This window comes from Manacus vitellinus, unplaced genomic scaffold (assembly GCF_001715985.3).
Source record: "Manacus vitellinus isolate BGI_N305 unplaced genomic scaffold, ASM171598v3 scaffold_4_pilon, whole genome shotgun sequence".
In the NCBI taxonomy this organism is placed as follows: domain Eukaryota; kingdom Metazoa; phylum Chordata; class Aves; order Passeriformes; family Pipridae; genus Manacus; species Manacus vitellinus.
Window position 1 is genome coordinate 23,170,795 of NW_021940604.1, and position 12,875 is coordinate 23,183,669.

The 12,875-nt window shown below is 45.7% G+C and overlaps 1 protein-coding gene across 1 annotated transcript in view; it reads left to right on the top strand.

The window, feature by feature from the left end:
* Nucleotides 1-12,875, top strand: part of SCML4 (Scm polycomb group protein like 4) — a 45,564-nt gene that overhangs the window by 6,472 nt on the left and 26,217 nt on the right. The window contains exons 2-4 of the mRNA XM_029962855.1: nt 2,358-2,487; nt 5,044-5,244; nt 8,397-8,591. Of these exons, the coding sequence (XP_029818715.1) occupies nt 2,358-2,487; nt 5,044-5,244; nt 8,397-8,591 (526 nt within the window). The remainder of the gene's footprint in view (nt 1-2,357; nt 2,488-5,043; nt 5,245-8,396; nt 8,592-12,875) is intronic.

Genomic DNA, 12,875 nt, shown 5'->3' on the forward strand with positions numbered 1-12,875 from the left:
GGGGGGAATAATGTATCACTGATAATGGACACAAAGAATGCAGAATTTATGGGCCACAGGGAAAGTCAGCTCAGGAACTGTACTGTAATCAGCTCCAACTGGGCAAAAGGTAATTCCAGCAGGGGCAGATTGCAACCACCAATCACAACCCCCCAAGTCAAGAAACTCATGGACTCAAAAGAAGAGAAAGACTGATCATGCAGACTTATGTTTGATCAATGGAATAAGAGAGCTCTCTTGAGTTCAATGAGCATTAATTCCTTTGTTTGTGAAAATGCATAAATAGTGAAAAGTTTTGAATGACCTCAGGACCCCACACCACTAAGAAGCCCAGGATCCATGGGTGGTGACTGTCTTCTGCTTAATCTGTCTCTCTCTTCTCTTTTCTATTTCTTTTTACCTCTCTACCTCACATTTTATTGTTAAATGAAATCCTTACTATTGATTTTAGCATATGGTCTAGTTTGCACCCTAATTTGGACAGAGGCATCTCTCACTAATTGGATCTTAACAGGATGGTCTTAGCAGTGTGGGGTTAGTGGTTGGACTCGATGATCTTAGAGGTCTTTCCCAACTTGAATGATTCTGTGATTCTATATATACAAGTGTATATGTACATCTCTCTATAAACGTATATACTTTTATATATGTATATAGTGAGTACAACTGCACATATGAATATGTGCATTTATCACACGTGCATATATGTGTATGATCAAAAACAAGCCTGTCAGAAAAACAGCCCCTGTGTCAGGCTTCTGACACAGGGGCTACCTAAAGTTTCACGTTGCCAGCCCACTTTACCACAGAAAAGTGAGTAATCAACGTGTTGCTATAGAAAATAATAAATAATGCTGTTTGTCACCTTCTCACATGCAATAAATCCCAAACTGGATGGAGACCTTGATTTTTGAAACTCTGTTCCACTCCCATCTTTTTTAATTGCATGGAAAACAAACTGACAGCACTTTGTTGCTGGTCATTCCTTATCCCAATCTGAAGGCAAGACAACCCTACAGAAATAGGACAAGGCAGGCAGCTGAGAACTGACACTAGCCAAGGGCCAGCTCAGGGTCCCTCATACTCTATGACTACCATACACCAGGAGGTTGAATTCGTAGTGTATCTTAGATTCACTTATTGAACATTTTCTCCCTTGTTCAGTTTGAAAACAAAGGGGTTTAGCCTGGCCCTGGGTAGGCGGTGGTAAAAACTCACTTGAATGTCAGTAAGTCCAACAACCTTCCCTCTCCTTTCCCCAGTTTTATGATTTTTTACCATTATACTGAAACAATGAGCATTATTTTAGACAGTTGTACTCAAAATCAGGGACAACGCGAATCTTCATCCAAAATGGCTTTTAGTCTTCACCAGGAATTGTTTGTTTTGTAGGCAGTGGTCTGACTTAATTTCTACTTCAAATATACTTTGTACATTTTACCAAGCTTGTGTATAAACTCTGAGAGAAGCTCTTCAAATTTAACAGGACTAAAAATCCCTTTTCCTTCTTACTCTTATCACTTACAGCATTTTCGACTTTGTCCACTGAAAAACAACAGAAGCAAAAAAACCACCTCAGCTCAGTGTAGTATATGTAAATATGTAAACATGTATGGCTCTCTGTTTTCCCCCTGCTTCCCTTCTTAGCAAAAGAAAAGGCAAGAGTGGTACCTTCAGGTCACACCCATCCCATCAGCCCTTTTAAATATGAGGACCTGATCATTGCTTGACTGGCGAGATGTTGCCAGGTACTAGCAGTGTAAAGACATATTGATATTGCACCATAAATTTCCATCATGTTTCACTTCTCCAAGCAGGGCTGCAGGTCACAAAGATCACTGAGTGCAACAGTGCAGCAGTTTGTATTTACTGCCTGGTAATAACACACTATGGACCACTGTCTGAGCTTATTTACATGGGTGTCAGCCCAGAGTAGCCACTTGGTGCCACTGGATTTATGCAAGATTTACACCTGTGCAACTAAGAGCAGAATTTGGCCCTAAATTATGATGTAGTTAAATACCCCATGTTTCTGAGTTGCAGGTCATTATTTACACCCACATGAAATGGGTTGTAAAATGCCATTACGCTGATTTGTTGGTGTGTTAGACTCAATTTGCTCAGGTGTAAATAACTGCCCGGTGGGTGGCATAATATTTGCATCCTGTAGCTTAAGGCGTTGCTGTCTGCTGCAAATCAGTCAGGCTTCAGGCTCCAGTATCCTCGCGAGAGCAGAACGGATGCTCCTGGCCTGGAGAAAGTGATGCAATAGCAGACTGCTAATGAGTGTTCATGGGGCGTGACATACATGGAATAAAACTGGAATATCTTGTGTATACTTCCATTATTTTTTGCAGCTGAAGTCTCGTGTCCTGATGACTCCCTTAGCAATCTCTCCACCGAGAAGCACGCCAGAGCCAGATATTAGTTCAATCCCTCAGGATGCAGCTACAATACCCAGCTCGGACACCCCACAGTCTCTCACAGGTACTCAGCCTCAAGTGCTCCTTGATCAAGGGGTGAGCAGGAGTCACGGGCTGACAGCCAGATGATGTGCTTCCCAGAACAGGTGGAGCTTATGAAAATGGGGTGTTTGAAGATTAGTCTGGCAACCAGTGACAAAGAGCAGGGATATCCTGCAAGACTATATTTTGACTGCCATGTGTCAAATTTAGTGGAGATGTCAGTTCCATTCCTCTTGAAATGGGAACTTGAAAACTCATTAATGCTCCATTTTATACCCAATACTCACCCCATCTAATATGTTGCAATGACCAGACTAAATCCCTGTATGAACATGAAGCATCTGTTACAGCTGTGGGGAGAAGAACAGAGGAGCCATGGTCTGACTGTAGGCAGGGTTACCAGCACATAAACCTCAATGCCTTATCACAGCAGCAGATGTGGTCATTTCTGAATGTAGTCAGAAAACACAGCCTTATTCTTTTTTTTGTTTATACTATCAGAAGTGACATAGGTCAATGCTTTTAAACTGATGTAAATGAGAAGAAAATCAACAAGACAGTTGATTTAGCCTGAGATTTCAGCAGAGAAATGGATTAGATAACATTAGAATCTAAACACAACACATAAATCCCATTATTTCTTAGTTGGGATGCACAGAGGAGAAGTTTTCCATCTGCTCTGGTGGCAGAATGACACTAAACACAGTGACAATGACGATAATAATATATTTTATTCTCATTTATCCCTTCACATACAAAGTCTGCAAAGCACTTGGCAAACATCGAGTGGTGTTTCACAGCACTGCCCTGAGAGGTGTACCTGGGGCTGCTTCTGAAGGGGGATAGGGAGGCACAGTCCACACCAGTCCTACCAGATCACAGGCTGGTGGCAAAGGCAGAGGTTCCGTGAGTCTTTTCAGGCTCTATGGATGCAGTGCCCCACATCTCTTTCTGCCCACCCCCATGGCACCTCTTCTCCCAGTACCTTCCCAATGGTGAATCCAGCCTCCCACCAGAGCAGGGTTTGCAGGAGATGGAGGGAAGCTCAAGCTGGCTTTTGCCTGCCTATCTGCACCAAAAGGACCATAGGGACCCCTGCTCCCCAGTGAGGGACTCAGCACACAGCCTGCAGGCTGCAGAGTCTCTCCCACAGCTGCAGCTGACCCCTGACAAAACCAGTCAGGGTCACAGCAAAAGTCACATTCTGCAGATTTGTTGAGGTGGGGTACACTGGGAAAGCTGCACTCTGACATCCCCCTCCAATTCATGCATGCTGCTGCTGTATTTTAGTGCACTATTCCTTTGTTTGTTTGGCACTTGGAAGGTGTAAAGTGGTATGTAATGATAAGTATGATTGCTATTATACTCCTGTTTACCCAGGATATACTGTTTGAGCCCCTTCTGCTGTTCCCTGCTAGATGGGGTAGCAGAGTGCACTGTGACAGTCGCACTAGATTTTCATTACAGCGATGCAAACCATAAATTATTTCCAACTTTACACAGCTGTCATCATGTCCTCCACTCTGCTTGATGGGGTTTTTTTGTCACATATCTGATTTCTGTCAGAGGGTAATGTTATATTGTTTGAGAGATGACAGCTTGAGCACACTCAGCCAGCTATTATAATACGTCTCACTTTAGCCTGACTTAAAGCTGTGTCTTAGTTGCCCTTAGTTACTGCAGTGGTATCTCCACTTTCTCCAAGATACAGCTAGCCTCAGCCAAGTTTAAAATAAGTTCATGGTAGCGAGGAGAACACTGATCTTCTGGCTATTGATGGCAGGCCTGATGGCATGTAGAAAAACTGCCTCTGCAGGCAATGGCTTATGAGAGGAGGCACGCAGGGCTTGACTGTGGAGAGGCTGGTGCAGATCCCCTCACAAGACCCCCTGTGCAGCACAGTCTCTCTGCTGTGGTTCCTAATGGGGATGGAGCACTGCACACCATGTACAGTTTCCCTTGATACAACACAGTTTGTAGAGTGCTGGGTTGGACATGGAGGGTCAGGAAGATCCCAAAGACCAGAGTCTCTGCTGTGGCACTGTGCAGCTCAGCGCGGCATAACCCTCCAGAAATTACAGCTGCATTAGTGTCAGAAGAAGCAAGGATCCGAAGTCTTTCCAAAACTCAGAGCAGTGCTTCTCAGAGTGGCTCTCAATGAACCAGTGTAAACATACATAGAGAAAACAAAATAAACAACTCCAAAACACACCTTGGGCTGGCGTTCACCCCTTGTGAAGTCTCCCTTGTGAGTCACTGTCCTGCACTCCCAGGGCATTTTTCTGGTCACAAGCTGCACGGACAAGGTAGACTTAAGAGCCCTGGCATACACAGGAGCTTCTTTAGGTACATGTACCTTATCCTAAGCTGTGACACTGAGCTAGACCTAAACTCATCTTGCTTTGCTTTGACAGTGAGTGATCAGTGTGAGGAAGTCTGGCTCTGCCATCGCAAATGGCAACAGTTCACCAGTGAATGCAAGAACTTTGAAAATAAATAGAAATGTATAACTCTAGTATTTTCTAGGATGCTCTCAGGACTGTTTTGTAATAACTTTGTTGGGATTTTATGTCTACAGTCTGCATTTATGTCAACAAACAAGCGAATCCGGGGCCGTACCTTGACAGAAAAAAGGTGCAGCAGCTGCCAGAGCGCTTTGGGCCAGAGCGGCCGTCGGTGGCCCTGCAGCACGCAGTGCAAGCCTGCATCGACTGTGCGCTCCAGCAAAAGGTGGTCTTCTCCCTCATCAGGCAGGGCTATGGAGGCGAGATGGTGTCAGGTAAAGCGTCTTTGTAAGGGGTTTGTGGCCAGTGGGGAAGTGCTTGAATTCTTAACCTAATCCCCAATCCTGACTGCCCTGGCTGTCCCGTTCACATCAGTGGGCTGGTAACCAGCTTTGAACATCACTTACACCTTTGTAAAATGAGCTGCTGCAGGAATTGCCTTGGCATCAGATGAAAGAATATCAGTAAAGTGTACTGCAGTGTTGTTTCAGGAGAGGAACAGGCGCTTCAAAAGCCGGCATTTACCACTCTTGGGAACAGTTCTGGGGCCTGGGGTGTGAGCTGAGGATTTCATGCAGCCACACAAGAATGAGCAGCAATGCCAGCCCACTCCATGACATACATTATCACCACAAGTACACATGCATGCCTCATGCAATGAGGGTGGTAAAACACTGGAACAGGTTGCCTGGAGAGGTAATGGATGCCCCATCCTTGAAAGTGTTCAAGGCCAGGTTGGATAGGCCTTGGAGCAATCTGATCTAGCTGAAGATTTCCTTGCTTAGAGAAGGAGGATTGGACTAAGTGACTTTTAGAGGTCCCTTCCAGATAAAACCATTCTATGACTTTGATTCTATGATGCTCTAAAGGACAATTCTTATGGAGTTAAGCCGCTGGTGCATCCTCTGCCTGCAGTTCATGAGCCAAACCTGCTCTCAGCTGCAGAAATTGCAAAAGTTCCATGGCAATTCCCTGTGCAGCAGGACTACGCAAGTATATCAGAGAGAATCAGAGATCAAGGGGAATTTCCCAGGAGTCCCTCATCTTCCTGCGGTGGCACTTCTTGCTGTGTCCTGATGAGTCTCCCGTGTCTCACACTAAATACCCTGGCCTGGCTCTCAGATTGAATGTGAATTTTTTTTTTTAATCACAGCTAGAGTTTTGTGTCACAACACTGTTTTGGCACATGGGGATGCTGTGTGAATGAAACAATGGTGGGAATATGGAACAGAACTCTCCAATAAGATGCTGCAAATGAGTCAAGCCAAGGACTACAAATCCAGTTTCTCAGGGACTGCAGCTGCTCAGCTGTGCCATTGGGATCTTCTTGTGTGGGAGCCTAAGCACTGGCCCTCTGTGCAACATATAAATCCTGCTTCTTCCCTCTCCTCTAGTTCTCTCTCATCACAGGTGTGCCTTCCCTATGGGACATCAGAAATAGTCTGAGAATGATCCAGACTTGTTCACAGAAACATGAGATGAAGCAATTTAGTGCAAATCTTCATTTTTGCCTAGTTCTGTGCTGCATATATGATTTTCATTACAACCAGGAGAGTCACATTATGCACCAAGCCTGCCAAACTCCTTGGTTGCAGTTCCTCTGAGCTGACTCAACTTCAGCCTCACTTGAGTTAAAAGCACCTGGGCAGCATTGCTCCCAGCCTCATGCTTCTTCTAATCATCAAGGAGGGGTGAATGGCCTCCTAGTCATGGCATGGCTCTGCAATTGCACCTCACTCCCAGCCCAGCAACAGTGAAGACAAATTTTATCATGGGCTTTCCAATCTTCCCATGGCTTGACTCACAGATGTTCAACTGGCTGTGGAGCACAATCCCTCACAGCAACTCAGGCCAACAGGAAATCTCTGAAGTTATCCCCAAAATTATAAGTCTAACGTTATGATTTGTACTTGTTAGCAGTGATGGGAGGCTGTAGGATTGGGAAAAAACCTCCCAGGTGGAGGAGTCCAGGCAGCCATATCATGTAGTCCTTTCTACAGACCTGTTGACACTGTATGTGTCCTGCTATAACTGATTCTGGTGGGTTTGTTGTGACCCCTCCACCTCTCTCAGGTTCCTGGCTAAACATATCCCCTGACAGCTTTACCTAGGAATTTAAATTGCTCTTTTCTCTCCCCTGAGTTCAATTTTAGATGTATTTGTGGAGAGCTGCCCTCATCCTGCTAGGCTGAAATACACAGTTTCTTTCAGGTGAGGACGATCTCTGGATTAGTGAAAGGAGTGCAAGCGTTTTACCACAGTCCTACACAGAAGCATGGTGATGGCTGCAGTATCACAGAGGAAATTTCTGTCCCCTGAGTATTGCTGTGGTGGGCCTGTGCACTTCTGCAAGTGTGAATTCACCCTTTTTGAGCCTGGATGACCAGAGTGGTTCCCGTCAGTCCATCTCAGGTTTCACCAGAACTTTATATAGTGGCATTAACAATCCCTTTTCTCTCCTGGAAATGCTTTTTTCTACATCTCCTTGAAGTGTATCTGACTTTTTTTTATCACTGTGTTACCTCAGTGACTTATGGTCATCTGGTGAGCTTGTTTCATCATTTCTTCTCTCATCAGGTTGTACTGAGTCTCCTCAAATAGTTATGGATGGCTGTGTACATTCTAGAATTTTTTTCTACTAATTTTTGCTATTACAGAATTCAAAATTAGTCAATCCTTTCTGTGCAATCTCCCAATCTTCTTTTCTATCGATAAAGTCTTCTAGCTTACAGCATCCACAAAATCTTTTTGTGCCAGTGCAGACTACCGCAGCTCCCTCTCCACGACTTGTAGTGTCCTGCCAGCAGACTCTGTTGTTTCTTGACCCACCTTTCAAATGCAATGATTTCCAGTTTATTGAAAGATCCCTCACATTTTACTGAATTCTGGATAGAACACAACTACCAACCTTCCCTTGCCTATAAATGCAATTAACTCAGTAAGTACAGATCCACAATGAAGCTGTTCCCTCTTTCTTCAGTACAACCTTGGTACATTTTACTCATTCATAATTAAATTATGAATTATCTCCCCATAATCTTTTAAAACCTTGGGTATTGCTGAAGACAGCCAAATAGCCCATCACTTTTAGTGATCACTGCAGATCACTTTCTTTCCCCTTCCTTAGACCAGGGTATCATAATTGCCTCCAATCACACAATACAGTTTTCAGATGGATGCATATATTAGAAATCCTTGCACTGCTGGCCATGCCAGTCAGCATCTTTCAGCACTCTAGGGGGAAGGTGATTTGGGTCACACAAACTCAGCTCCTTAAGCTCCTCCAGTTTGTTATGTGCCTCAGGTAAGGTAATTATGCAAAATATTTTAAGACATGCAAACACTTGAGTAAAATCATTTCCCTTGCTCTCATTCTTCTTCCTGCCATGCATCCCCAGGTATTGAATTGCTCCTGTTTGCTTTCCAGTTTCAGCTTCTTTTGAAGGGAAGCAGCATCTCCAGAGCATACTGGTAGTGAACAGCATTGGATATGTCCTGCGCTTCCTGAAGAAGCTGTGTCGCAGCCTCTTGTGTGACAATCTCTTCAGCAACCAGCCTTTCCAGCAGTACAACGCTGTGATGGAAAGCCCGGAGGTGTATGAAAACAGACAGGTGGAGGCAGGTAGGCTGCTTGATCAGCTCGGGCTCAGGATTTAACAGACCTGAAGAAATGACTGTCTTTTGGGGGGGGCTGTACTGTATATGATAGAGAACTGCAGGCCTCTGTGGGACCTTTCCAGAGGGAGGCAGCAGGCTGATTGGCAGTATTTTTCCCAGTAGCTATGGAGGAGGCTTTCAGCTGAGCACCACTGTGTTGAGGAGCAACAGGGATAGGGATAATTTTAAAATTATTTTATATTTTTATGTTTCTTTTATCTCTTTTCCTAAGGAAAAAAGACTTGTATGCTATCGTTGTCCTTGTTTCTGTCAATTTTCTCCTGTAACTTTTGGCATCCTCAAGCATACCTGACCCTGAGGTAGAAGCCTCAAACGGATTTAAGTTCCTTCAAGTTTCAGGTAGGCAGGAAGGTAGAGGGGAAATTTTCCTTTCTTCATAGCATTCAACCGCCATATTAGACACTAAAGTGTCCCCACTGACTACCAAGCCCTCTCTGCTTACAGCCCCTCCGCACAACAATGCCTGTCCCGGGTCCTCATACCCCTCTGTTCATGCGCTGCCTTGGTTCATTGCCTACGGGGGGAGTGGGAGGCTGGGTGAGTGTGTGGATCCCAATCCACACTTTGGTGTCATCATGGCATGCCATAACAGGTATTCTCTGACCTGGCACTGCTCCAGCACCTGTGTGCTTCCCAGCTTGCATGCAGCTTTTTTTAAGGATCACCTGCAAAGCAGGACGGTCTGCCTTCACTCGAGCGAGCCTCTTACTGGGTGAGGGGAGGGAGCCACCTGCAGCACTTCAGTTTTGGGTCAGGGTTGCCAGCATAAACCTAGGGTACACATTATTAGCAGTAGCACACTAAGGCTGGATCCTGATCTGTCACCTCCATTCGTGAGTGTAAACCTAAATGAGTTGTGACTGCTAAGTGGTTTGCTTTGCTACTTTTAGGAATGTTTCTCCTTAAAAAGTCTCTGGACACCAACAAGTTCCTTCTCTTAGTGCTAGACCACGTGGGACAAAGAATGAAGGGGCTGTGGTGTGGGGCAGATGCACCCAAGGATGGTGGTGGTCCAGAGAGCTACCAGCCCAGAGCAACACCAGGCTCCCAGATGCATGGGACCTGAAGTTCCTTCTTGCCCACACCGCAGCATGTTGGGATGGGGTGCTGGCCCCAGGCAGCCCCCGTGGAACTGGGGTATGCCTGCAGCCTCCATCTGCAATCAGTGGCTAGAAGGCTGCCCTGGGGCCCTCTATGGACTTTGCAAAAACTAGTTTAGTAAAAAGGAAAGATGCAAATTATGGGCACGAGCCTTCATTTCACCTGCAGGCTTCCTCCTGACTTAAATTATTTTTCCTTTTCTTTTATTAACAACACTGTGGGTGTCTCTCATGCATTCAATTTAATGGCAGATACATGCTGGCCAAGAGAAAGGTGTTTTAGTGTCCACAGTTATGAATGGTTTGTTTGCCAGGAAGACCCTAAATGTGAAGATTGCACACCAAAGCTGGAGAGGGCTGTGCACACAGTGCAGAAATATTCTTTTTGTGCAAAGAAATCCAACTGCCAGTCTTTCACATAGGAGAGGGAAGGCAGGAGCCCAGACTGAAAAGCAGTATTTTTCTCTTGACTACGACATTTGCAGCAAGCTGAATGTTTCTGAGAGGTCAAGGGATTTCTGTAGCACTGAGCGAATGCAGCCCAGGAGGCCTGGCATTTGCGTTTGCATTCTAATTTGCATGTACATTTGCATTTACTTTTGCACAGCGTGTGATAGAAGGCAGCTCCACAACTGGAGTTTTTACAGTTGCTGTTACACTCTGAGAATCTCCCTCCCCACAAAATTTCAGTGCAGATGTCCCTGGCACCATTCCCATCGGATCTCCCCAGACACGGAGGAAGGGGCTAAATATTATTTTTCCCTCAAACTAGACAGGAGATGTAGGTGTAGGCAAGGCTTCTGTTTCCTGGGTCTCCTACTGGGTCTATGGGGGGGGACAATTAATAGCTTCCCAGAAGCAGCATGGTCTGGGAGTCTGGGCTGGCCAGGGAGGTTTAGACTGGGTATTAGGAAGAAATTTACTGTGAGAGTGGTGAGGGATTGAAACAGGTTGCTCAGAGAAGCTGTAGATGCTCCATCCCTGAAAGTGTTCAAGGCCAGGTTGGATGGGGCCCTGGGCAAACTGGTCTAGTGGGTGGCATCCCTGCCCACGTCTGGGGTGAGAAGTTGGAACTAGATGATCTTTAAGGTCCCTTCCAACCCAAAGCACTCTATGATTCTATGGAAGAACCATCTGGTCCTGCAGTGAGAGAGGCTGTGCTCTTTCCAGAGCACAGTGCTCTTTCCAGAGCATTTGGGTGTTCAAGTGGCTGTTTGAGCTGACAGCCCCAAGAGGGGATGCTCCTTCCAACAAAGACTAACAGGAAAATGATGAGACAGGATTTGAGGACAGTTTCAGCTCTACTGAAGCCTGTCCCATGGCCTGTGGGGATGGTGGGGCTGGTTTCAGTGCAGCCAGCTAGTTGTCTGGAAAACCCAGCTGAGATTATTTGATTATTTATTATTATATTATTATGACTGAGATTATTTCTCAGTCCTAGAGCACACATGAAGGCATAGAAGGAGAAATTAACTCTGCCACATAAAGCACTTGAAATGGGGAATTTTGGAGAGGGGAAAAGCTGTCTCTTCCCCAGGGCAACTAGTGCCCAGCTCAGGAGCAGTTTGTCCATGTCTGTGTGGTAGAGGAACTGGAGTGATGGTCCCCCACCCTTTGTGTTGTACTCAGATAGAGCCAGGCAGGTACACAGCATTCCTGTTCATCGTGTCAGTTTGTACTCAACAGCTCCATTGGCACCACTGGAGTAACTCCAGTTTGAGGCACTGAGTCCATGTTTAATGCTTTATTGCCTAAATCTCCTTCCATCTCCACAGGAGCTAGCATTTCTCTGCAAGAAGGTCAGCACAGAGGGGTCCTCTGCTACACGGGGCAGAGACAGGGTCTCCCCATAGTGGCAATAAGGAGGACAGTAGGAGCTCTGCTTGCAGACAGGTCTGTCAGATGCCTGTTGGGATAAAACTTGTATGGAAGAAGCAGGGCCATAACAAAACACCACAGGAAGCCATGAAAAACAGCCACATTTTTCATTCTTTATGTTCTCCAGCTTGTAATCAAGATGTTCTTTCTTTTAAAATCACGTGCTTTTCAGCCCCTGTGCACCAATGAATCTAATACATGTATTGACTTTGGTGCATTTACTCTTGATTTACACTGTCAGAAATGAGAGAAGCCAGCATCATATCCAGTCATATTAATCCACTTACACCATAGAGGAGTCACCTTTTAACCTTGCCCCAAAGCACGTGCCCCTAAGCCTTTATTCACCTATGCTCACAGCAAACTGCCATATGCTAATGGCTGTGTACAGGCCAGGTGGGATTTGTTGACATATGCATACATCACTTACAACCGTGTTTTACATGTCTAAGAAGTACACACTCGCCATGCTGTACCTAGTGCTGGCCTCTGCAATGAGCCCTGTCGACAGTGCATTACCCTCCCTGCACCTGAGCCCCAGCTCTGCCTACCCTGTCAATGCCTCTCACACCAGCACCCCGTAGCCCCATGTGTAGGGTGAGGGCTCCTCTCCAGCCCCCTCCCAATGTCAGTGCCTTGTCCTGGCACATCTGTGGATATTCCTATATCTCTTTCTTGGATGCTCTCACTAGAGCAATTTGTGGGCAGCAGTTGTGGGATGACTCCCAGGACTTCATCTGGGAAATCCTGGCTTCAGGTCTGCATTACAGCAATCCTGAGATGTTACCTGTCCCCACAGCACCTGGGTTCAAAGCACCTCTGAACTTGCACCCCAGAATTTTGCATGACAGCAGCAGTGTAACTTGAGCTAAAATGATGGCAAGATCTGGGTGACCTGTGCAGAAAATGCTGTGGAGTGTGCCCGGGACTACACGATGGAAAGCCACCAGAGATCCTGTTGCCTCCATACACACAGTCTGTGGTCAGCTTTCATTATTTCTCTCTGTGCTGGTTTAAAAGTAAACCGGCAGGAGAAAAGGACCCAACTCAAGAGAGATTACAATTCAGAGTTATAGTATACTAAAAGAGATTACAATAAATGCAATGATACAGAGAAAAACTGGTTTTAACCCCCAGAAACAGATGTATAACCCAGCACCCTGGGACAAGAACAGAACAGTGTTCGTTGGCCCAGGTGCTGAGCACCACGTGGCCTCCCCAGGTGAAAAGTAAAAGGAAAGAAAAACTGT